The 26,251-nt window shown below is 48.3% G+C and overlaps 2 protein-coding genes across 11 annotated transcripts in view; one reads left to right on the top strand and one right to left on the bottom strand.

Moving 5' to 3' along the window:
- Positions 1–2,350: 2,350 nt before the first annotated feature.
- On the bottom strand, positions 2,351–10,016 carry SEC22B (SEC22 homolog B, vesicle trafficking protein). Its single transcript, XM_069789898.1, has 5 exons — positions 9,850–10,016; positions 9,432–9,541; positions 5,260–5,420; positions 4,782–4,928; positions 2,351–4,390 (listed from the first exon to the last, which is right to left on the bottom strand). The coding sequence occupies exons 1-5, from the start codon at positions 9,922–9,924 to the stop codon at positions 4,236–4,238; spliced, it is 648 nt and encodes a 215-aa protein (XP_069645999.1). The 5' UTR covers positions 9,925–10,016; the 3' UTR covers positions 2,351–4,235.
- A 330-nt stretch (positions 10,017–10,346) lies between these two features.
- The window catches only part of PACS2 (phosphofurin acidic cluster sorting protein 2), an 84,603-nt gene continuing 68,698 nt past the window's right edge, over positions 10,347–26,251 (top strand). For 9 of the 10 annotated variants that reach the window (XM_069789893.1, XM_069789887.1, XM_069789894.1 and 6 more), the window contains exon 1: positions 10,351–10,555. In XM_069789893.1, coding sequence (XP_069645994.1) covers positions 10,428–10,555 — 128 coding nt within the window. In that variant the 5' untranslated portion in view covers positions 10,351–10,427. Of the gene's footprint in view, positions 10,556–26,251 lie in introns of all 10 variants that reach the window. The other variant, XM_069789896.1, reaches the window with a different exon arrangement.

Here is a 26,251-nt window from a genome sequence, read left to right on the forward strand (position 1 = left end):
AGAGTCCCCCAGAGGGACAGAGCTGCTGTGGCCCCACAGCAGACCCCAAGGGAGGGAGAACAAGGACTAGGGTGCTCAAAGGCTGAACTCCAAGCCCTGTTGCCCTGGCCATTGCTGCCCAGGCAGTTATCTGTTGTCAGCTGCCCCGGGCAGGCGCTTGCCGTGCCACAGGGATGCTGGCACAGCCCTCCATGCCGCTGGACGTTCACCCATGGCAAAGCAGCTGCCAGAAACCACCTGGGGTCAAACTCCCCCGGGGCTTCAGAGGAAAAGATGCTGAAAGTGGCGTTTTATGAAAAGCTGCCTGAAAGGGGGGTTTGTTTCCGAGTGTGAGGAGCTGGTTCAAAGTGGGGGAAGCAGCTGGTGCCCGAGTAAACACAGAAACCAAAACCTTGCAGTGCCTGAATGGCTGCTCCCGGGAGTGGTGATGGTGCAGAGTATGGCCGCAACCTGTGCCAAGTGAGACCTGGTTTATATCTGACATGGTGGCCGGAGCAACCTGCCAGCCTTCGCCATCCTGCCGCACTCTTCCTCTCCACGGTGCCGTGCCCCACCCATGGCAGGTTTGGCAGCGTCCAGGAACCAGCTCTGCCTGTCTCCTTTTGCTGCTTCACTTTTCAGACGCTCTGGAGAAAAAAACTCACCACCCAGCACCAGCATGCCCAGCAGCGTAAGCCACCCAGCGCAGCCCTGTAGTGGGCCAGGGTGGGCACAGCCACGCACGGTTCCTCCAGCAGGCACCATCCCCAACAGCAGCCTTGGCCCTGTGGACCCGGGGGTGCCTAGACCCGAGCTGAGCAGTGGCAGCAGCAAGCACAGCCAAAACCGACAGCTTTTCTGAACGATCACTCTTGTGATCCTCTTTTCTTTTGCACCCTGCTGCTCTCTGCCTATACCCCGTGCCAAGGGTTTCCCAGCGGCAATGGGCACGCCATGGGGCCAGAGAGAGCACGGCTCTGCCCCCACAAACCCCCCAGTGCAGGGGGCTCAGGTGCTGCAGAGGTGCCAGGTCCTGCTTCCCTCTCTGGTCCGTGTATGCCTGGCGTGGGACAGAAACTCTCAGCCTCTGTCAGGTTGAGGGGACCAGGCGCAGGAACCAGGGGATGCCTGGTAGGGAAACCTGGCAGGTAAAGGCTGCTCCAGAGCCTCTGGAGGCAGAGGGGCAGCTCAGAAACAGAAATGAGATGGGTGTCGGGTAGGAGGTGACTCGGGCAAACACCCTGCTGGAAAGCGTCGCCATCCAGCTCGGTTGCAGCATCCCAGCCGTGTGACGGGATGAGGCCAGGCAGCACAGTCTTGCGTGGCACAGTCCAGGCTGGTGCCCTCGCAGGCAGATCCTCAGATTCATGGGGAAGCAGCCCAGGCCCAGCAAAGCTGGGTGTCTTTGCGGAGGCCAGGGCATTGCAACAAGGTGGGGGTCCCCTCAGGAGGAGCCCCCTTCATCTTCCCAGCTCTGGGCACGGCTCTACACCGTGCACCAGCTCCATGCAGGCACTGCCATCTGCAGGCAGCGGCTCCGGGGCCAGCTCTGGGCCTCTGCCAGCACCAAGAGCACAGCACCGTGACTCCTGAGGGAGCAGCAACCCAACCACTACAGTCACCCATACCCAGCAGGACTGCACCCTGCACCCACCCCTCGCTGCTGCACATCAGGGCAGGGAGCCACGTCCCTGCACCCACATGTGCTCACCCAGCCCAGGCTCGAGCAAGCTGTTGGTTAACACGTGGAGAAACCAGCAGTGGCTTCTCCGCCCCGAGCAGCCGGCAATGGGACCAGAGCAACTAACCTCACGCCTGGCTGCTCAGGAGGTGCAGACAGCCCCCAGCAAAACAAAACCTCTGCCCTGTGCGAGGGAGGAAAAGGGGCTCTATTTGAAACACAGCAAAGGAGTTACTTATAAAAGTGCTCCTTGGAGCCCCATGCTGGCCTGTGGGAGCAGACTCTTCCTTGCCTTTCTCTTCTTTAGGCAAGCAGCATTTGCAGCTCTGTGCCCGGTTAATACTGACACACACAATGGGGGACACATACTCCACTCCCAGTTTGTTCTGCTTCACGTGAACAGCATTGCCACAAAACTGCCCCATAAAAATCTGCCCATGCTAAGGTGGCTGCCTGCCCACATCCAACAGGCAGAGACACATGCCAGCAGGGAAAGAGACCACTGCTTAACTAAAGTATAGTCTCTCTGCCAGAAAACAGCCAAGAACATGTTTTTCAACTAGTTCTGCCTCTAAAAAGGAGCCCTTATCCCAGGTGGCTTCAGCTATGGGGCCTTTACCCTCCTGTATCCCTGGAAGGAAAGAAAGCATCCTCTGAGATCACAGAAACAAGACACGGGAAACTCCACGCTGCAGAATGGATTTTTCAGAAGCGTTTATTTCACTGCTGACACTGAGGCTGCAGTAGCCAACTGTTCACCCAGCTGCCCTTTGCTGCAGAAGCATCACTCCCCTCCAATCATGACAATCCACATATGGTCAGTGTCTGCTCACCTTTCAGAACCTACATTCCAAGACCTACATCACTGGGATATTCACCTGTTTGGGACACCACTTAAAAGGATTAAAAATAATGATAATAATAATAATAATAATAAAGCAATCTACAAAGTAACACTTGGAGGCATCATGCAGAAACCAGATGATTTTAAGACTACATGGCAGATCAGATTTGCTAGGTTTATTGGACGAGTGCTAACTGCTTCCCTGCCAGTCCAACACAGCGCCAAGCTGGGGTGTTCCCAGTCAGGACAATAGCTCTGTTCCCTACCAGTGGCAGGAAACATTTCTAGGTCACAGCTTATACTTCCAGAACTACACAAGATTATGTGCTTGTAAAAGGTGCTGGGGAGTCCTGAAACTTCCTTCTGTGACACTGCCTGCTTCCTACCAAGTGGCAGTCACTTGAGTGCAGAAGAGTGCCTGAGCTGTGGGGTTTCTTTTTTCTCTTTTTTTTAAATAAAAACAAAAGCTGACTGGTAAAATGTTATTCTTAGCACAGGTGGACAAAAAAATTTTAAAAATTGCATTACACTGGAAGTCTATAGATTGGCCCATAAGAAAGAAGTAACTACATACTATTGCCCCACAACAAGTTTTTCTTCACCTACAGTTTCAATTTCCCAAGTGAGGTAGGGAGAGGGTGACCAATTAAAAAAAAAGGTGGTGTTTCCAAAGGATTCCACTGTTTTTAAATTATCCTTTTGAATCCTTCATGTAAAGTTGAAGTGTTTTTTTAAGGAAACACTGCTTTTTCTTCACAGCATTCAGAGTTTTGGTTTTTTTGGTTGTTTTAGGTGGGGGAAAGAGGGAGAAAGAAAACAAGCATCCCAGACATGAAATGCTGGCAGTTTTGACACATTTTGGAAGGAAAGCACAGTTATAAAAAGGAAGGAAATAACGTAGTGAATCTGCAGATAGGAGGGAAAAAAAAAATACAGAGTGCTGACATAGTTTGCACTGTGCCCGCTCCAACAGCATTGAATTACACACCCTGTTCACATGGAAACATACTGTCATACACAGCTGTCAGGAGAGGGAAAGTAGACACTTAACAAACCTGTAGTTTAATTTTATAAGAATCGGTAATATAGAAGCCTTTCATTGCCCCTCCTAGTACTAGACAGAATGTATTTTAAGGCATAATTTAACATCCATTTCTTCCTAAAGCAATTTAAAGTGTAACAAGCCAACATGTCAGACACAGATAACTCAACAATAGCTATTCTGACAGAGATGAAAGCTATTATATGTACAGTGCAGTATTTGCCTTCAAACAGGGGAGTCTTGTCTTTAAAAAAAAGAAAAGAAAAATAACTGCAGACCCAGATTCTAAAAAAGCAAACATTGCCAACACAAGGAATGTTCATTAGAGTCCAGTTCCCACTAGAGCTACTCAATAGGAGGACGTACAATGTGATTATGCTAAACCACACTGATTGACTGTTCCCAGAGCGTGCCCCCGGGAAGTAGGGGGCAGAACCATGGGAGGCCAAACTCTGCAGTACCCTAGTGCAAACTGCCTCAGAGGAAAAGCCTGTAGTCAACAAGCCTTTACACCTATTGTTAGGCTTCACTAAGAGGTGTAGTAGTCAGGTGTCACCTAACAATTTCAGGACACTCCCGTAAAGGTGATGGTCCTGTGTGGATTCTAATGCACATCCCCCGTGAACAGTGTCCTGCACACATACACCTGCCAGGCTACCGACTTTCCCTCTTCTGTGGCTGCAACTGGCTCACAGCCACCAGAATCTCACATAGACGATCAACATGATAAAAAACACAGCTACCGCTGCAAGTTTGGCGTAAGTGGAACGCATGTTCAGATACTTTGCATCCTGGCGGTACTTCTTGGACAAACTGGACAAGCTGTTGGCCTTGGAATCCAGAGCTGTTAGAGGGAAAGGGGAGAGAAGTTAATCAAGATTAACCCAACCAGATGTTCCCCAAATGTTACATTAACTGAACAAGTTTCTCTGGAGCAGCTGGAAGCGCAGCAGTTTCACGTGGCAGCAGGCCCTGTACCTGTCTGCACTGCTCTAGTGCTTATCCTGCTGGGATGAGAGCCACTCAAACTGGTGAGATGCTGGTCATGACCAAAATAAGCACCAGTACCTGCCAGGTGCTTTAGGATGCAACTGATCCAACCGAAACACCCACTGAGTCCATTGCTTTTTCAGGACGTTCAGGGATCAGCAAGTCTTTCCCTCCTGTATGCTCTACCCAGCCAGCTGACTGAGGGGACAAGGAACCGTATGACAAATATCAGCTATTCCCTGTACCTGAAAGTGCCTCTCCTCGCTGTAAGACTTCCTCAATGTTGGCCACCATAATCCTCTGCACATCCTGCAGCTCTGTGTTGATGGAGCCCAGGTTCCTCCTCGCCCGGCTATCAATGTAAAGCTTCTTGGTTTTCTGTATGTAGGTATCTGGAACAAGAAGGGGCTATCAAGAGGTAATCTCGCCTAACAAAGAGCAGCCCGGCTGCTGAAGGAATGGGAGCACTATTGAGACAGCCAGCAGACTGCATGTAAATATTCACTGGAGCAAGGCCAAGAGACTTGAAGCAGGAAATCTGAATCAAACAACATTTACCATTTCCCTACCACTTCTCTATTCTCTTGCTTAAAACACCCATTTCTCTAGTGCCAAGAAGAGGCTGAACTGTCAATTCCATAGCCCAAGCTGGAGACGATCCTGTGGCTGCTGCTCCCTCCCAGCAAGAAGTTTCCTAACTAGCCACAAGGAGAGGGACCTCACCAAATTCAATGAAGGAATAGGGCCTGGAGACTGTTGGCACCTTCTTGCCATGCTGCTCATCAAACTCTGAATGCAAGTCTTCCAGATATGCAAAGGCCAGTTTCTTGGGGAATGCAGCTTCACACAGGACCAGGTAACACACTCCTTTCTCAATGATGTAGCTAAAAGAACAGCAAACAGAGCATTAATCAAACAATTTTGAATCTATGCTATCAAACACCACCCTGGACACCCTTAAACCTATGAGGCAATGAGAACTGGGTACAGGGACTTCCAGCTTGCCACGTCTGGATCAGGTGTAAACCTTTCTACAAAGTAATGGCTTATTTTTTCCTTTACCTAAAATAAATTTTCCTGTAGCCCCAGACCTTATACCTGTGCCAGCAGCCCTGAACTTTAACTTTACCAGAACAAAAGTTGGCCTGTGAGTATCATTAGCTTAACAAAATACCAGCAACAGAAGTGTTATAATTTTGGAGTAAAAAAGGGAGGACACTCTCCGTCCCATAGTCAGAGGGAGGGAAGCACAAGAAAGTTTGCCAGCAGAGTGGAGGGGAAGGTGGCCAACACAGCTCTAAGACAATGCAGCACAGCCAAGTACCTGAGGCCCACAAATGGGAAGCTCTGCCCTGAGATTAGGGGATATACAAGAATTTGGTTTCAGCATGCTAAAAAAACCATCCAGTGACTGCCAGCTCCTGCTTTCCATTTTGGAGGGCTAGCTATCCCCTTCCCTGCCAACACCAGGCTGTTGGTGGGGTTTCGCTACCCACATGCATGATCTGAAATGCAGCTGGGGAAAAATATTGGTGCTAGATGGGTTCTGGTGACTTCTCCTATAGCTTTGCCATGGGTAAGGATGACTGTACTACCAGCTCTTCGGCTGCTATGTGAGGCGCTCCAAAATGTACGTTGGAACAGGATCTGCTATTGCTGTGCAACACTGCTTGGTTTGTTCTGCAGCTGAATGCGCAGAGAGGTTCTCTTCTCCTCCCACTGCCCCATCCCCATTACATCTAATTTTTAGTTGTTCACAGAGGTTTAGTGCCGACCTTGTTTCAGTGTGAGCTCCAGTGCCTCCATCAGCACTGAGAAGGGCCTTTCATTATAATTCAGCTAAAAAGCCTACTGAAATAAGGGATAAGATAGAACCAATCTTGAGATTATTTAGGCTTCGCTACAACTGTCTGCTGCTGCACATACCCAACTACATTTTCCTCCTCGTTTAGCCAATAGAAAAATAAAGACAACAATATTCCCACCAAAACCAAGAGAGTGGAGACAGTAGATAGCCCTGCATACACTTTTGAATGCTTATCTGTACTATTCAGGGTGGAATTTTAAATGCTACTTTTATGTTACCTTCCTTTGACTTTCTGCATAATACCATTATGTAGCAGTCTAGTTAGCATAAAGATTAACAGTGTATTAAAGAATTGACCCAGTCACGAGGGCACTGTAGTTAAATAAGTAGCTTAAAATTTTGTTAATAGCTACATCAGGCTTACAAAACAACTTCTCCCTCACACTGTTTTTCCAGATAGCCCCAACAAGCCCCAAGTGCTTTGAATTAACCATCCTCAACTGTTTCTGGGCTCAGGAATATCCATTTCTCCTGCCTCTATATGGCCTGTGTGCAAATCCCACCAGCCTTCAAACAACAACCAACCCATCCCAACTAGAAGCAAGAAACTCCAGTTACTATAATCCATTCCACAAATGTGCCCCCATAAGCCCATGCTTTTATTCTTTTTTATGTCCCTCAGCTTGGACTGCATCAGTGCGTAAGACTAATCCTACAGTAGTACCTCATGCCTCTGTTCTTCCCTTACCCTTGGAGACCTGCTTGACAGCTTGGAGTTGCTACAAATCATCACCCAGAGCTTGATTTATGTACTGTCATGAACAGCAAGACTTGAAAAAAAACTTTTGAAATAAGGAAAACTCATGTTGACATAAGGAAAACTTCTGTACTCTGGATTTCCACACACTGAGTACAGCCAGTAGGTTTCTTATAATTACCTTGGATCATTTTGAGAAAGAAAAGCTTTATCCTGGTAACAGTGGCAAAGGCCAAGGGTTGTTTTCAACATGACAGGTAAGAGCCACTTCAGCCATTCATCAGCCAAAGGTCAACTACTGACTGACAGCACAGCAGACTCCATTGGTGTTTCTGTACCTGCACAGCCAGGTACACCGAGTGCTGTAGCTGAACGGGTGACACAGCTTTTGGAGCCAAAGTCTAAATATTACATTTGACAGAAATTATCTCAGTGGTCATAGTTTAAGCTTCACATTTCAGCAAGACTAGGCTCTTCTCTGAATTGATCAAGCTAAAAACATTCAACACCACCTCAGCAAGTTCAGCACTATCCGTAGCCACACTTTTAACTCTCATTCCACAAAATGCTCTACCCTGGTTTGTGCTGCCCTCAGCAGTCAGAGCTCCGATTTGGCAGAAAAAATGGTGTGCTGCGTTAACGAACAGCATGGCCAGTCAGCATTATTTTACACTAAATCGCAAACTCCCCGATTTCCTCCCCTTCCTGTACTGTTATCTCAGGAGGTTTTCTGATCTGAAAGTATTCTTTTCATATAGGTCCTGCCTTAATGTCCCATCTTAAAGGAGGCAGCAGTTGAGTGCTTTGCAGCAGCTGTCAATTGCCTGTGGAACTTGTCTAACCTAACTAACTCAATGCAGAAGGAGAAACACTCCTTTTCCTGCTCATCTGACAGCCAGGTAACCTGTCTGATTTGAGACAGCTGTCAAAACATGAGCTTGCTCAAGTCCTCCCGCCTTGTCAGAACCAGTGGCATTACAGCCACCATTAAGAGCCTTTGAGCCTTCCCAGACGTCGCTCTGCTTGCATCATGGAAGCAAGACAAGAAGGGATTTACTATGATCTACGCAGACTCTTTCCCATAGGATCTACACAGACTCTTTCTCAAGGCTTCACTGCCAGTGGAGCTACACCCCTGCAGTGCCATGGAAACATTTAAACCCAGAGTTTTTAAATTCTAGAAAGTTTTAACTTCTAGAAAGAAGATGATACAGCGCAGGCCTTTGCAGTTAACTCTGGCAACAACACCCAAACCCGACAGGAGAGAGGGATCCTGCCGCCGGCAGTGCAGCAGAACTAGTGCCAAGCGTGGGAAACCTTGGTGCATGGCTGGCAAAACTGCACAACTCTGCCCTGGTGATCTCACATGGCACCTGATCTCAGAGACTTCTAACAATTTTTTCTGCTAATAGCATATTTCTGACTCTTGACAAGATCTTGGGCTTGACTAAGTTCTCAAGGATTATTCTGCTAGATAATTACATGTCATGTAAAGAAGCACTTCCTTTCTCAAACATAAGCTTGCTCTCCTGCCCTTCACTGACTGTCGCCTCTTCCTCTGTTTACTTGCCTTTCCAGTTCCCTTGCTATTGATTAGGGAGTAAGGATGTCTGACCCACATTCTCTGTAAGTTTTCATTATTTTATATTCAAGTTCCCTTGTTAGCGTACTGCCAGAGAAAGCCAAAAGTGCTTTTAAGTTGAGAGTTTCCAAACAGTTTAGGAAATTAATTAAACACACCTAACACATTTGGCAACAATAAGACTGAATCTACCAGAAGAGAGAAAAAAGTTTGTCAGATATTCAGGAAATAATAATATTAAAAAAATCAGAGATGCTCTATGTGCTTCTAACACATGAAGCTAATGCATGAAAAGACACACCCTCATGGGATATACAGAGAGGGAAATCTTGAGCAAGAGGAGCTCACAGTAGTACCACCAAACTGCTTTTACCAAGAACATCACTTTTGTAAAAAGACAAGACACAGGACGTACAGAAAACACACTAAGATACAGAAAGTATCTTAGAGGGTGCAAACAAACAGAAAAGCCTTAAAGGGAACAGACCCTACGCTGTCTTCAGCAAAGGCAGAACTATGAACCTCGCTGAAAAACAAGCGCCAGACAGCAGTGTGCCAAGAAGTAAAAACTCACACGCTCTCCCCTCCAAACAGCTATTACACTTCAGCTAGCAGGGCAGATAGTTCCATAGCTCACCCTCTCTCAGGCAGCCCAATTTCTAAAAAATCCTCATCGTAATCCAGAAGTGCCTTCACTTATTTCCATGGCAGCAGAAGCCTGTTCCCCCATCACGCCTATAGATACTTACTGGAAAGCCATGGCTCCCGCTTCAAGAGTACATCTCGTGGGGGACTGCTCGTTCAGCTTGCGGAACAGCTGCTTCGCTTGACTCTGGTACTGCTGTAGATCGCGGCCTGACTGAGAAGGGAGGACAGGCGGTTGGGGGCGGCTACTACGGGAGAAAAACCACCCGCTCTCAGGCGGGGGGGGGTCGGGGGGGGGGGGGTGTCCAGGCTCAGCCCGAGAAGAAGGAGCTGCCCCCAGCAGCACGGAGGCGTCTCTCCACCTCCCACCCGAAACCGCCGGGCGGGAAATGCTTGTGCAAGAGCCGTCCAACTTGTGAGAGGGGACTGCGAAGGTCGGGCTGGGCCGGCCCCCCGCCCGCTCCTCACCGACACGCCGAGGCGGGCCCCCCGCCCGCGCCCCCCGCCCACGAACGGTCCCACCTGCTCGTCCTCCTGCATGGAGGCGGCCAGCGGGAGCCCGTCCGCCACGCGGGCGATCATCGTGAGCAGCACCATCTCCGCGGCCCCGCTGCGGCCCGCCCGCCGCTCAGACCCGCACCCGCCTCCTGCCCCTGCCACGGAGCTGGCCGGAAACTACCACTGCAACATCCGGTCCCACCGCCACCAGCAGCACGGGCACTTCCGGCCGCGCGCCAGGAAGCCGCCCAGGCGGCAACACGACCCCGCCACTAAGGGCCCGCAGCAGGATAGTGGGAGGGAAACGCAGCAGACCCGGGCGCAGCCACATCCCCTTCCTGGCCACGCCCCCTCATCGCAGACACGCCCCCCTGCACCGGAGCACCGCCCACAGACAAAGCCACACCCCTCAGCTTTAGCCACGCCCCAATCGCATCCCTATCCCGTGGCTCCGCCCCACTGAGCCCCCCACTGTGATTTAGCCCCGCCCCATCGGGCCCCGCCCCCTCACACGTGACGCCCCCCGCCGGGGAGGGGCGGCGGCGCAGGCGGCGGCGGCGGCGGCGGCGGCGGCCCGGTGGGCGCGCGCCAGGCCAGCAGCCATGGCGGCGGCGGCAGAACGGAGCCGCCTCAGCTTCCCGGGCGGTGCCGGGGCCCTGGGGCGGCCCGTGCCTATGAACCTTTTCGCCACCTGGGAGATCGACGGTTCCAGCCCGAGCTGCGTCCCCAGGTAACGGCGGGTGGACCCTTCCTCTCAAGCAGGCAGCCCCCGGGGCCTCGCGGCTGGGCGCGGGCCTCCGACCCGCGCCCAGCCGCGAGGCCCCGGGGGCTGCTCCCTCAGCCCCCCTTTCCCCTCAGCTTTGCGGTCCTTTCCTCCGTTTCAGGGTCTCTTCCCTCCCCTTCGGGGTGTCCCACCCCTCACCATTACCATAGTGGTGGGCTGGGTTCCCCCTACCCCTTCAGTGGGTTTTGGGGTGGGGGTGGGGGATGCAAGGATCCCCCGACCCTAAAAAGGTGGGGGGTGCTTCCCTCTCCACCAGGTCTGTGAGGGGGTCATACTATGCCCCCCCCCCCCCCCCCGCGTTTGATTGCCCCCCCCAAAAATCTGGTGTGGGGTGTGTGTTGGTGGGTGGGTTTTGGGTGTCCAGCTCCTTCTGAGACCGGGTTGTGCTCCCTATGCCCCATTATCCTGTGTGGAGTGTCCTGTTAACGGGAGCTTTGCCCGGTAAATGCCCCATGTCAGTTGCTTCGAGGTGGGCATCAGTTTTTCTTCTGTTAGTTTTTCACCTGCTCCCAGTCTCGAATCTTTCCCCGCCGCTGGTGTGTGTGTATAAACACGCAGATGTGATCCCTGCCTGTGCTTTTTTTAGCCCGCATGGGAGGGATCCCTTTTAGTTTTTATAAAATTTGTGCTTTTCAAGTCTGGCTTTAACAGAATGCCTTTGAGGATTTAAACGTGCTGAAGATGAATCTTTGAAGCGCTCCTCTTTCTCTCTCTCTCTTTTTTTTTTTTTTTTTAATGGGGACACAGCAAGTGAGCAAAAAGGGAACAGAGTCATCAGGCTGACCTCACAGGAATGTAAAGCTTTGCAAGCTTTGCAACCCCCCCAAATCCCACTGTCTTCTGTGCTGTCCAGATAGCAGGCTGGACTTGATGGCCATGGCCCCTGTCTTGCAGGGCTAGCAGCTTGCTCATGGGACTAGTAACTATCTTAGCTTAAACATTACCCACAGTCATAGTGCTTTGACATCGTGAGCAGGAAGATATAGCATGGGGTAGAAGAAAACCTAAGTCCTGCAATTGCAGATGATCTTGGTTTATAATAGCTTATCTGTGCTGACAGTGCCTTGGTATCTGTTGGGCAGCAACTTTCTGTGCTTGTGTCTTGTTTAGCCTTTCTTCTCTGCAGTGGGAGGTCTTGGAAGGGCAGTAGCACCAAGGGGAATGTGCCCCTCTTCAAGGAGTCCCTCTGCTGCAGGAGTTGCCTGTGTAGGAGGAGCTGGAGAACAGTTGGTGCACTTTTGGTTTTTTGCACTGGATTCCAGTGCAGTTTGCATCAACCCTGGTGGTGTACAGAGGACTCAAAGGCCTTCTTGTAATGTCGTTTTGAAACCTGTTCTCTCCATTGTACCCTTGACCTCAGGAAGGTGGTTGGGTTTCCAGCTCATCCAACCTAGTGCTTGTTAAACTGAAATAAAAAAGAAATGTCCGTCGCTGTCAAGGACTTTTAGTTCTGCATTATCATTTATGCTGATACTTGCAGATCTGAAAACAAGCTCACAACATAGCTTGCTGTTTGCAAATCTGTAGATGACCGGAAAATGCAGTGTAAGGATACTGGCCTTGCCTTGATATAGTAGGGGGTGGGGATGCATCTGCACAGGACTTGGCATTTAGGGTGGATCCTGGGTGCTTGAATTGCATTGGGCAGGTGGGCAGCAGATTGCAGGCAGCTGGTCAAGGGGCCAGGAGGAATCTGGGTGATGCAAAGGACGTATGGGTATCTGGGCAGGTGGGGCAGAACTGGGGCTTGAGGGGGAAATTTTGGAGTCACTGAAGGAAGCTGTGAAGCAGGGGCTGGTGAAAGTGCTCAGATTGCATGCCCTGGGGCCTGAGGCATCAGTAAGAGAGCTGGGGCAATTAGGATCTTCTAGGAACATAGCTTTTGCATGAGGGAGTTTGTGTGTGGCGGTGGGTCCCTCTGGTTTCAGCCCTGTTGGTGCCATCACTTTTGCTTGCTGTTCCTGGATGCCCTTTTCTCCTAGAGCCCCGAGGGGGGATAAGCTGACAACCAGCTGCCGCATCTGGCCGTGCTGACTGACTGAGCAGGTCTTTCCACAGCCCTGCTGGACCTGGACTGCCCCACATGGGCTGGGCAAGCGTGCAAGGGCTGCGTACGGGGTGCAGCGTATGGCAGGTCTGCAGTTGTAGCTGTGGGTGCCAAGTGTTTTTTTTGTTAATCTGAAGTGAAGTCGGGAGCAGCTGAGGTTGCAGCTTCTGCAGTGATTTTAGTCTGATTGCATGGTGAGGTGTGTGCTATGCTGCATGTGCTGGGCAAACACTGAATTCTTTAGCAGCAGTGGGGGGGCAGAGCCTGGACACTCAATTCTGTTGTTTCTAATAATTTAACATCATGTCTCGTGATGCTACATTGGATCCATGCTTTGCATTTCATTACAGTCTTTGCAACAAACCTCTCTGTCAGAGAAGGCAGGAGTTTGAAAAGCTTTAGGTTATATTACTGCCTCTGTATTTTAAGTTCCTGTTGTAATGATTTTTCCTGTGGCACAACAGCATTTAAGATTCTTTGTGTTAAAGCGAGAGGGACTGGGAGGAAAACCGTTCTGCAGGGGAAACAATTTTCAAAATGAGCTTGTTGTTCAAGCAGACATCTGTTGGGACATGAAAGGAGGATGTGGAGGAGAGTGGGCCTTAGTGTGTGGTCAAGTACTGTGGAAAAGCCTTGGTGTCTTCTGAGATTTCTACCAGTTACAAGTTCCCCTCTGGGTTTCTGTTGACAGGATAGGCCTTCCTAGTTGAGAAGAAGCTTGAACTTGGCAGAAAGTCAGAGGATTCGTGGGAGAGGGGCATGTGTCTGGGGAGGGAGCATTGCTTCATTCCCTTTTCTTTTTGGTACAATAAATCTTACCCCATTCCTAAACCGTTTCTCCTACAGTAAGCTGGAGCAGGAGGGGCTGGAAGGAAGCAGTGCCTGGAGCGGCCTGTGCTTGCATTGCCCTAAATTGTGTGGGTGGGTGTTGAGGTGGAGGGCCTCATGTGGCTGTGGTGTATGCTTCCCAGATGATGGCTGAGAACTGGACTGTAGGAGGGAGATCTCTAAAGCACTGCTCTTCAACGCACTCTTCTTTGGCGGGTGATGTACTGAAAACCCATTCAGCTTGGGTGGGGTGTCAGTAAAATCTGGAAGGCTGCCTTGGTGCATCCATGGAGTTTCCTTGTGTGAAAAGGCTGTGTCTAAATTTAAGGAAGAATAATAGTGAAGAGTCATAGTGTTGTTCTGCAATTGTGTGTTTTGAGTGAAACACAAGGTTAGGTGGTGTTTTGCACTGGTTTGCCTTTCTCCTCTGCTATTCACAGAAATGATTTTCTGATTTCTTTCTTGAGCACATGTAGCTCCTGGGGGTTTTGACTATAGTGCTTCTGAAATGCAAGTACTTTCTTTTAGTCATCCCAGAAATGTGACTCAAGCTGTCTCACTATCTGGGTGTAACTGCTACATACCAGAAGGGAGAGATGCCTACCTTTTTCTGCTGTTTCTTTCTTCTGTGCATTGAAATATTTTCCTTTGAGGAAGGTTACATTATATGCAAAGTTCTCCCTACTGCCTGTAAAAACTGAGTGTGATCTTCTTGCTGCATGGCTGTGAGAGAATCAACATTTTCTCCCTCAGTTTCCTCACACTGAAAAGTAAGAATTATTCTGTGGATTTTGTTGGGTTTTTTCTTTCCAGTCTGTTGATGAAGCTGTGGGTGTGAATGGCAGGATGCAGTACCGTCCCATCTTGAAGGAACCTTGTGAGGAGATGGCACCATGGGGAGGCTGTCTAGAGGAAGAGTGGTCTTGGGGGGAAAGTTTTGTTGGAAGGGGGTCTGCTGGAGCAAGAGAAGGCAAGGGTTGGTGCTTGCATTCAGAATAGGTTTTGTTTTAGGCTACTGCCTTTATTGTCACATACTTGAGAAAGTTCCTGCTAAGCTTTGAATGGTAAAGTGAGGTTGAGTGTATTGAAACCGAACTGCACATGGAGCAGGGGTGACTTGCTATCCCTTGGAGATATGAAGGAAGCCTGTGGCACAGACCTGGGAAAAGACAGTGCTGGAGATTTGAGGTTGTTTACCAGGCACTGCCTGACCATTTCTCATGTCAGCTCACCTCTGTAGCTTGCCTGCTGGATGAGGAAACATGAAGGAAATCCATGCGCATCCCCTGGACTCGAACAAGAGGTTGCTGGTGCAGAGATGTTATTGCTCAGCATGCTGCAGGATGGCCTCGAAGCACGTGGACTTTCACGCTAGCCCTGATGCGGACATCCCCAGGGGCAATGGAAACTGACTGGGGTGAGGCTGCAGATTCACAGCAGCTGAGTGGATCCTAACAATTTGTTCATGCCTTGGGCTGTGTGCTCCTCTCCCTGTGCCAGCTCCCATCTTTCACTGCTCTGTCTCGCTGTTGGGTTCCTGTAGAATAATGAGTTGCAGTGGTTTGCAGAGGGGTCTGCAAGCATGTAAAGGTAACAGCAGGGATGTGTGACCAGGAGGGATACTGTGAGGACTGCTGGGGCATGGAGCCACTCCAGCAATCAGCATGTTTGCACCCCTATGTGGTGTTAATTCCCTCTCCCAGCCGAGTGCTGAGGGGGTTGTGACCACGGCTGGCTGTTCTCTGTGAGGTTTAGCTGCAAATGCACTTGGAAGGGGGAGGCTTTGCCTCTTGGTACAAAGGATACATGCCTACACTGGGAAAGGGAACTTCTCTTGGCCAGTGAGAGAATATTCTGACCTGGCTTGAGCAATGACAACTACGTGCTGTATCAGCAGAGAAAGGTGGATGACTTGCTAGAGTAATAATTATGATCAGGTGATGCTACATAATTAAAAATGCTGATTAATTCAGGTAGGGAGAGATGTTAAGTTAAATGTATCTTAACCTCCTGATCTAATGGTATGCTAACATTTAGGAGAGAACTTTTGTTTGTTAGGATAACTGCTGGCACATGCATTGGGAGCTGACTGTAGATTTTCGGTACATTTGGAACTAGGAAAATGTCTAATTACTCAGATGACTAGGTACGTTTCAGAAGTGCTTATTTGGAGGCTTTGTTTTGACTTTGTTTGAATAGCATGGAATGCCTAACATTTTACCAATGAAGGAAATTGAATACAAATGAGCACACAGGATAGGCTTTAAAAAAAAAATCACTAAGGCAATGCTGAATATGAGATGCATGAGGAAAAGCATCCACAACTGAGCAATAGAGATGAAATGCTTGGGGTAAAGCACAGTGGCCAAAACCAACCCCTTTATTCTTAGGGCCAGGAGATCCTATTTCTCCTTCTTAGTCTTCGTGGAAGGGATCAAGACCAAAATAACATTACTTCGGGCAAGATCAAGTGATGCCTTAGTGCTCCCCATGTAAATCCTATCACAGCAGTTACTAAGTTTGTCACTTCGTATGATACTACTGAATGTTATTTGGACTCTTGTATTCAGTGGAAAAAAATTTCTGTCTAGAGGCTGAGTGGTTTGTTGGAGTCAAACTTCCAGTTAGACCTATTTTGAGTTGTCTTTTAGCTGACGTAAGGTGAAGCTTGTGCATGTCAAGAACAGTCCTGAAAAAGTCTTAAAATCTCAAAGCTGTTAGTGAAAGGTCTCTGGATGGGATAGTGTGTGGTTTTCATCTGGACGCTTTGCACATGCCCAGTGCAGAAGGGTGTTGAGAGTGGAAGGAAAGGGCTGCTCTTTCGAAGGGCCTCTTTCCTTGCCTTCCACCAAGTGAAGCTGCCAAAGAGACCTTCCCCTCATGTTCTCTGGCAGGTCTGGTCCATGCTTCTTCAGCCCTGCATGGCGGGAGGTAACCCTGCAGCTGCTTTGTCCAAGAAATAAAAGCTCTGTTGAATGGAGCCGTTGATACTCCACCTTTCATCAGCTCTGAGCATGCGGGTGATTTCGGTGGCAAGCTTGTGGCTGTATCAAATTAACGATGAAATGATTTGCATAATAGATTAATCAACCAGCAACAAAACGTCCCTCTTTTCTGCCAAGAAAAGAAAAGCAACAACTCAGCTGTTACAAGAGGCCATTATGTTCCTTGCAACCCTTAAGCTTTCTTTTTCCAAGAGCACTTCGTGTTTTGGCCTCGCGCAGGAAGCTGGCCTGCTCACTGCTTTATTTGCGTCACATCTTGGCAGCTTTTTCTGATTCTTTTGGGCCAAATTTTGCCACCGTTATGGTGACCTTCTAGGGAGGGTATTTCCTATGGAATTGGTGGCTGGCTGCCAAACAACTTTGTATTGCCAGGTCCTCCATTAGTCTTCGCCTTTCCATTGACTTACTAAAGAGAGTGAAATTCCTCTGAGCCCTTCATGCTCCTTCAGAACTGCCCCATTTCCCTGGGAAGTCGGGGAGCAGGAGGGCGAGGGGGAGTGGAGAGCCTCAGAAAGTGTTTAACTGTGAGTGGACAGGAACTGGTCACTGTATTTTATTTTTCCTGTGTTTCTACCTCCCTATAAGCCAGCAATATGAATTTCCTAACCAGTATAGTCCTCCTGTGGCTCCAGATGTGACATCTGCATGTCCTTCCTTGGTAGAAGAATGCCACCTCCCAAACAGTGCTGGGGGAGTTTTATTCCGAATGGATCCTAACGTGCAGATGATAAGAGGCTTAACTGCCTAATTGAATGTGATAGCGTGAAGCTCCTCTCATGGTGAGGTTTAATTGGATTATGGTACTGTACAGTGATGTGGAGGCTTGCAGGGCATGCAGCCAGCTTCACAAGGAGAGAGTGGATCCTTGCTAATCACTCATTTGTTTAAAACAATGAATTGCCTGGAGAGCTCTGATGGGCATGCAGCAGCCAGTAGCCTTGGAGGAGGGATTCCTCAAAAACGAGGGTTGTTGATGACTACTGCACATGTAGACCCTGCCCTTGGGTCAGTGCAACTGTAGTAGAGGGTCTGCAGATCTACCTGGTGAGCCCGAGTCTGGGGAAAGGAGGAGGAGATGAGCTCCTCGTGTTTGGAAAACTAGATGTGTGGGCCTTCTTGTTGAGTGCTGGAGTCTGGAACCCTTTTCCTCCTCTAGAACTACTTCAGCATTTCTTGCAGCACTTTGCTTGGCTGTGTCACTTGTCATGAGCTGTGCCTTACTTCTGAGGTGGCCTGCTCATTCCTTCTCATCTAGCAGCTGTGAGTCTGCAGGCCAGTCTGGCTTCAAGTGCAGTTTCTTGCAGGGCAATAACTACTTTTTATCAGGAGCTCAAATGCCAGTGTTGGACCTCCCCTGCTCCAGTGAGAAGGCAATCTAATTTTTAAAGTGCGCAGCAAAAATAAAAATCAGAGCAGCTTGTATGCTGTGAAGTTTGCTTGGTGGAGGCTCTCATGCATCTAAACTAGAGCTGGGGTCTGCAAGCCACAAAGTGTGCTGTTGCTTGCCTGGCTTGGGATGGTGCATGGTGGCTGCTGCACCTTTGCAGCACCTGTGTTTTGGGTGCAGCTCCTGGAGGCTGTGTGCTTTGTCAAAGTAGCTGTCTGCCTGAACTGCCAAGTGGCTGTTCTTGGGAGTTCTTGCACTGAAAGTAAGAGTGTTTGTTTTACTGATATTTCAAAAGAGTTTGAAATCTGAATGATTGCTCAGATCTTATTTCAGAAGAGTTGTCAAGGAAAGTAGCATTTGTTCTCCTGTAAGCAGGCAGATAGCATAAAACATCAACTTTGATGCTGTGCAGCAGTGTGCTCCACATCCATAGCCTCTGTGCTGGTTTGGAGAGTTAACCATCTCGTAGATCTTTGAATGTGCTGGGAAATGCCCCCAAGGACGGTGTGTGTCATTTGGGCAGGGAGCAGCATGTGGACATTGGAAGGTTTTGATCAGCTCATCCTGTTTCCTGCAGTGGCTCATCCAAACTGTATTGAGGTAAAGTAAATAAATGTATCACTTTGCTGTTGCTGGGAAATCATAGTTTAGCCACATTTTCCCCAGTGCTCCAAGATGTGTGGGACCTCCCCAGATGCTCTGGTTTGGTCTAAAGATAAACCAACTCCCCTTTGCTGCTCATTCATCTTTTTGGCCATCAGGTGCTCTGAAGCTTGTAGGAGGTAAGTGGAAGGGAGTAGGGAAGAGGGAACACTGGTGTTTAACCAAAACCTGCACAGCTTGCAAGTCCTCCTGGGCCCTGGGGAGGTAGTTTCTTCTGTTCTAAAAATTAAAAAAGGAACAAACCTGGTGATCCAGGGTTGATTTTTTTAAGTGTGTGTTGCTGGTGCTGGGGAGAGGTGGAAGTCTGAAGGTGTGAGGCTGTAAAGGAGTGGGGGAATCAAGTGTGTGGCTGTGTGCAGGGTGAAGTGAAACATGTTTTCACTGCTCAGCAATATACTTTATTTTGCTGTTAAAAAATCTGAACGAAGACACTGTCTCCTTCCATCAGATCCCTTTGCTCTGTTAAGCTTGACTGTTCCAAAATCCTTCCCTGCTCTTCCTACTTTTCTACAAAGCCAATGTAGCGTGAGGGCTTGCAGGTGCTCCTCGCTGCTGGTAAGTAAATGTCATGTGCAGGAGAGAGATTCCTAAAGGGATCTTCACCTCTGCAGGGAAACACATGGAGGGCTGCAAATGGAGACATGGGAAAGCCACAGTGCTCATAATGCCATTCTGGTTTGTGTTTCAAGCGTTTCTAGTGCAGGGCTCTCATTAGTGGCCAAAATGAGCTACAGTTTGCACATACACTTGTCTGATATGTATTTCCCAACAGGCACTAGGCCAGATCTAGATATAGAGCAGAGAATAACCCCCATCAAGAGATTCTTAGGAAGCCTTATCTATATATAGTCTATATAAGTCTGTATCCCCTTTCTGCTGAGAGGACAATCTCTGCCTGGGGAACATGGTTAATGCAGATATACCCCAGCTTCTGAGAACCAGGCAAAGGTCCACCAGTATCACATCTGCTGTGTCCTGTGTGAGTGATCCCTAATGTGTCCTGGCTTCTGCTGCGGTGGGTTGCAGTGAGGAATTCTCTGTCGAGGGCCCCAGCTGCACTGCTCTGTGCCGTGACCATGCTGTTGCGGCAAGCTGGTGACATGCTGCTGCGGCCAGCTAGGCTTATCCTCTGCGGGAGCATGCAGCAGCCATCAGCTAGAGGGAACAGCTGTGAAGGCTGGGGCACATTGTCTGTCTGGAGCTGATGATGCCTGCGCCTTTCGCGCATGTTGGTCTGTTGGACACTTTCCTTAAAGCAGAGAGATTGTAGCTTGGCAGCGACTTGTCATGTAACAGCTCTTGTAGGATTTTTATGCCAGTGCAATTCCCTTTCTTGCAGCTGTTTACCAGGGTGTACCATGAAAGGAACCTGCACAGACATACTGCTTCTTCTGGAATGAGAAACAATTTGCAGTGCTCAGCCCACCTGCTTGATCCTATTGCAGCAGGAAAAAAAAAAAAAGGACTAGCAAGAGGCTTAGATCAGAAGCGGGAACACACAGTGAGGTGGACAATGCTGCCCTTTCACACACCAGTGTGGTCTCCTATTAATTTATGTACAGGTGCAGTTTCACAGTTAGGATGTTTGAGGCCATTCCCAGTCAGCCTTCCTTTCTATATAGTAGGCGACTTTTTCCAACTGGTGCACCATGGGGTTTCATAGCTGCTGAGGGCCAGCCACAGAGGAGTACAGCCTTCTTTCTACTGCAGAGAGTTTGCTGCCCACCTAGCATTTTTGCAGTGCGTCCTGAAACTGAAGAAGTGAGAGTCCAGGGAGCTTTGTACCAGCTTGAAATGTTACTCTGTGAATAGCTCGTGAGGTTCTGTTGGACCTGCTGAAGGCATGGCTTCTCCTTGGATGCATTTGACTCTGGGATTGTTGGTCTAGAACAGCCCCGTTTTCCACGCTGGAGAGGTTGATTCCTTTCTCTTGTCTTTCAGGGAGCTGGTCTGGCAGCGTAACACTTAACCCTGTTCAGGCTGGAACCTTGACAAGACGTGCTCTGCCTTTCCTAAGCCCATGAAAGTCATAGGGCTGTTGGAGGACATCTCCTCGCACACGTTTTTACAAATATAGCAGGATCGTTTGAGGTCACTCAGTCTTGAGTTTCTTCAGGGAAAGCACACTTCAGCTGGAGGCTGTGCCAGAGCTAGATTTGACTGCCTCTGGAGGGGCTGTTCTGAAAATGGGTGTCTGTAACATGGGGTCTAATCTCAAGACAATTCTGCAAACTTTCTAGCTCATCAGATACGCGTGCAGTCTTTATTTCACCTTGTCACATGTGTCCTGATTTCACTGCTGCCTCAACCGTGTGAACTCAGTGGTTTGTAATGGGGACAGGGACATTACCATTCTCAGCAGAGCAAATGTAGTATCCGTTTCCTGGCTGTGGGGAGCCAGCATCAGGCCTCTCTACCTTTTTACCATTCCATCTGTGCAGTGGATAGTTGTGGGTGTAAGACACAAGCATTTACCAGTCCTCTGCCTGTTACAGCAAAGCTCCAGTAGCTCTCTCACTGAAGAGCTCTTTCTCACATGTACATGGAGCTGTGTGTACTGTCCTGACACTCTGTAGGGAAGGTTATAGCTAGCTTTTACCAGCTCCACTGAGGCTGATGTGTCTGGTGGCTCTTTATAACCTACCTGCTTAGGCTGCTGCTTGCCAGCACCTTTTGCCTTGTGCCAGTGCAAGCATTTGAGAGTTCACATGGTAAAGTGGACCAGGGCAGGATTTAGGGAGTAGAGGTGAGGAAGTGGGTTGTTTCAGTTGGATGAATTCTCTGCTGTGCTTTGCTGCATGATGGTCCTGATGCTTGTGCAGAGTGTGGGGATGAGGACGGAGCAGGTAACCCATTTAATCTAGTGCTGCTGCTGGAAAGTCATCAAGTGGAAGCAATAAGTGGTTCTGCATGCTCCCAATGTACGCACCACATTTCTAATTTAGCAGAGCTTCTCTTTAGGCTGGGGAAATTACTTTTAATGACTGTGGGAGGAGAAGTCCAGCCCCTTGTTTAGAGGCTTGTGTTTTAGCTGCCTGCTAGAAACCCTGGGTGGTCCAAAGTCTTGTGTGTGTTCTTCAGCTTGGGGCTGCTGTTGTCAGAGCTGTGGAGTGGGTCAAGGGGAAGAGATGGTTGAGGTGGAGGTGGTCTTTCCTTCTTCTGGGCTCTAAGGGGAGCTCTCTGGTGGGAAGGTTTTGAGAGCTAGGCTCTTTGCAAGGAGATTGTCAGACAGGGGCTTTCTGACTTGAATAATTGACAGTGTAACCAAAGCTAGTGGAGATTGTTGGGGATGTAACTGAATCCTTCACACCGATTCTTATGCAAATTCAAACATGTGGTCCTGGTTTCTAATGGGACACCTACAAATACAGCTGGCTCCATTCAGAATGCTGCATTCATGCGCTGCTGGATCTTTAATTGCTAATGACTTTATAGTAAGAGTGTGAGTTGCAGAGCTGCATCTGTAACAGTTTCTCAGTGCTGCTTTTACCTGTACGCATGGAAGTTTCCCTGTAGATTTTACGTAAGTGACCTGTGGAGGTTCTGGCACGTGGTTTGCTGTGTTTGGTGCTAAAACTGTCCATTGCTATTCTGCTCTGGTTCAGTAGCAAAATGAGCTTGAACATTTCAGTGCTGTTTTCTTTGCTGATGTGTTGGGGCTCATTGAAGGTAATTTAAATGACCTTGAGTTCTGCAGAAAATAATTTGGTGTATTTAACAATGAGTGCAAATAATCTTAAGTTTCTACCCAGTAAATCTATAACTGCAAGTTGATGAGCACATTTGATATTTTGGGCTCCAGGGGGAGATTGGTGTCTGCAACCTCCTGGCATAGCGTCAAAATTAGGCTTTTTTTCATAAATGTGCCACATGGTAATGGAGTAGTTGGTCAAGACCATGTGAGCTTAATTTCTTTAAAATATAAACAGCCTAGAAATGTTTGTTTATGTACAAAATATCCAGTCAGTGACTGTAAGCTTTTCCATGTTTCTACAAGAAATGAAGGCAATTATATAATAAGCAAAGATTCATATGGCTCAACTTTTCTCCCATCTGGCATTAGTTAAATTGGTGTTTTCATCTGTATGACCTCTTGGGGTGGGGAGAAACAATTAAAATAGAAAACACAGCTGAAAAAGACCTTCCTAGGTCACCTTCTAGCCCATGTAAAGGCTGGAGCAGCTCCATTGAACAACCCCTGACAGCTGCTTGGGGAAGTGACTATTCTCCCTCTGCCATGGTCCATGTTACTGGGTAGGTATTGTAGGAGTTTTAAAATGGTTGGTTTTAGTTGACCAAGGACTTGCCTGTCCTGTATGCAGTCCTTCCCCAGTGTATAAATTTATATTCAGACTAAATAGATTAACTACAGCAGGAAGAGCTTCCTTCTTAAAAGAAAGCTATTGTTAGAGCATCACTTATCATAAATCTCTAGTACTTCTAATCCTGCTCTCCTCCCATTGCCCTTTCCACCCTCCCATCTGCCTGCTGATTTACAGTTTGCAGGGTCTGCAAACAGGTTTCTTAGGGCTGTCCTGCAGCCTTCCTCTGTGGTCTCTTCCTCTCGGATGGGCAATTTTCAGTGTCAAAAGGATCCTTCCAAAACATCCCCTTCCATGAAAATACACTTGCATGCTTTCTAACTGGTAGAAAGATGATATGCTGCTTTCCCGATCAAGTTGCACCCACTGCCTTAAAATGAAGAATTTGCAAGGAAAGCTGAGAACTGCAAGAACTGGATCATATATATTTCATGTTGCTAGTGGCTTGCTAGGGGCTGAACTCCCTTTTATTTGCTCTTCTACCTCTTCCCTATGCTGCGCCTGAGAGTGTGCCAGAATTTAAGGTGCTCAGATTTCTCTTTCAGGCTGATGGGATCTGTATCTTCTTTCTGCCAGGATTCTGCTTTATTTTGCTTAATAAATTTGAAGACCATTAATGTAGGCTTTGTCCTTGCTTCACAAATAGACTTTGAGTGTCTCCAGGTACTTGGGTAAGCTGTGCCTGCTCATGTTCAGTCCCAGTGAGGATCTGAGACAGCTGCTTGCAGATATGAAAGCAGATCACAGGATTTTTTCCTCCCAACGTGTAGCATTCAGCAGCTCAAGTGTAAAGCTGCTCACTGAGACAAACCTCTGGTGGTTCTTTACCTTTGGCCCATGGGGATGTGCTTGAGGATCAGAAGCCTGGCCAGTGCTTAGTTCAGGCAAGCAGGCAGAGCTTTTTCCAGGGAGAAGGGATTTCAGAGGTGGAATTTCTCAGTTCAGCCTTCGGTCAGCATGCTCCTGTTTTTCTGACACAAAAATGGCAGGTCATGCTGGGTGTCCTTAAAAAAAACATTTATAATAAGCTTTTGCTGTTCATTCAATTATTTCCTTGTTCCAGGATCATAACCTAAATGTACATGCAGCCTGGCAGTACTGAGAGCTCTGTTTATGTTCCTGCTGCACCTGCGTTCAAGGCCAGCTTTCCAGTGCTGGTCCCTTGCTGTGCACGTGTTGAGTGCAAAGGGCTCAGCTCTTCTTGATGCCCTGCACAGATGCTGATGGTACTGCATTTTGAAGATGCGTCTGCCATGTCTGGGTTCGGATGCTTAAGTTTGCTTTGCAGCATTGCTCTCCTGCAGGTCCGAGTAGCACCTGCAGGAGAGCAATGCTGCAAAGCAAACCTGTTGCACCTAGGTGCCCGAATACAGGCTCTGGTCCAGAGCTGGGTTGTGAGTAGGTTTAGCCCGACCTCACCAACGTCCCAGCTGCGTCCTGCCTCCTGCTTCTTGTGGTATTTACTTCTCCCCTGGCTTCTATCAGCATTGCCACAGGCCACTGTTGTGGTTTGGAGCTGTGAAAGCAATGCGTAGTGCTTGGCTTCTCAGTGGACTTGGAATCAGTGCACGCTTTCCTGCAGAATGGGTCCCTGTAAAACTATCTGGTGAATGTTGGTAAAGTCATACAGTTCTTCACAAGGCTTCTAGGGAGGCGGGGAAAAGTTGCTTTGCATCTTGTGTACTTTTAAGTGGCATGTAAATGACTCTGGCAGTAAAGTAAGCAACTGTGCAGGAATCCTGCTTTGCTTAGCTTTGACTAGCAGTGTGCTGGATACTGGCCGTGTGTTTGTGTGACGCTGCCACCACAGTGAGCTCTCAGACGTAGCTCTTGGTTTAGGACAACCATAAGATGATTTCACTCTGCTTTGCTTTGCTTCCACTAGGTTGTCCTGTTTCTGTCTGGTGGTGGTCAGATTTGCTGATGGTTCATATTTTAGCTGGGAAAAATGTCCCTTGTTGGGATTCTGGTATGTCTGTATACAATAAAAAATGTTGAGTGGGCTGGGAATAGCTTCCAGCAAAGTTGTATCAGTTTCTTGGAGCTCTTTTGTTTGGTAGAAATTCCTTTCCTTTCTCTCCCCCTTCCACCCCCCTGACAGCCCACCTCTTTTCTACAAGGACATGCTGAGGTATAATTCACAATCGTGTGACTGAAGTGAAATATGCACAGCTGCAACTGCATTTTTAAATGATACTTCATTGTTAAGGCATCTCTCTGAACAGGTTTGCAGTTCCAGTAGCCAAGTGGTCAGAATGTGGTAACAAAGAGGATTTTGTTGAAAACACTTGACTTCAATTTTTATCAAACTCTGAGAATGTTTTGACCACTTGCTACTTCTGAGTGCGGATAGGAAGTTATCTGGAGCAGGGTAGATCCACGGTGGGGAAGTAAGTTAGGTGTGTCCCTGAGAAAAGGGTATGTGGTTGAGTTTTCCTTTGCTCTCCCTGCATTGTATTGCAGAAATCATACAACAGCTGCAATACAATAAAGAACACATTAGACAAAAGTTTTATTGATGTTTGAAGCATCAGGAATATCCAGCCTTGCAGGCTGCAGCTCTTCTCTACGTTCCCACTGAATGGAGAAATTTTGCAACTCTCTTTCCTCTTTGGATCCATCAGACTTGATGCTTTTGTGATATCTTGCTTTTTACGGTGCATAACAAGGCCCAGCAACTGGAAGCTGCAGGCATACAGTATTCTGTTGCAGTTACTATGGCCCAGTGCTGCCAGGATTTGGTATGGGGCTGACTGAATCACAGCCATACCAAGAGCCAGTGTCTCTTTATGGGTAAGTTGAAATAGATTTATTGGCATCCAGGACATCATAGAAGGCTGGTACCAGTTTAAAGGCAAAATTTGGTGTAACTTAGTGTGAACAATTCTCTAATCTCTGGAAATTCAACAGTTCATCTTGTGTCCCAGAGTTCCTGTCTCTTGAATAGTGTATTCAGGGTCCTCTAGCGTTTGTTTCTCTGTTTTCTGTCCTCTGCCAGCAGACTGCTGCTGCTCTTGCTGACAGTCTCCTGGGCTATCTTGGTTCCAAAACTATCACCAGATTTTCCAAACTCTTGCATGAGTAACTTTGGTCTTTTCTCCTGTGAGTGAATTCACACTCCACCAGCCCTCCAACAGGACCTGCTCTGAGAGAAGGTAATCTGTGTTTGAGATGGTACCTCTGCAAACAGAGGACCCTGCTGAGTATCAGTCATGGGGGGCTATCTGTCTCTGCAGTGTTCTTGCTGATTCAGGTGTGAAAACAGAGAAATGACTTAGTAATTTGTAGTTACATGAACATTTATGTGTGCTGAGAATTCTCATATACATAACATATGAAAATCTCTTGGAGAAACAGTTGTAGCATGCATTCTCCTTGGCTCCAGTTTCA

This window comes from Haliaeetus albicilla, chromosome 8, assembly GCF_947461875.1.
Source record: "Haliaeetus albicilla chromosome 8, bHalAlb1.1, whole genome shotgun sequence".
Lineage (NCBI taxonomy): Eukaryota > Metazoa > Chordata > Aves > Accipitriformes > Accipitridae > Haliaeetus > Haliaeetus albicilla.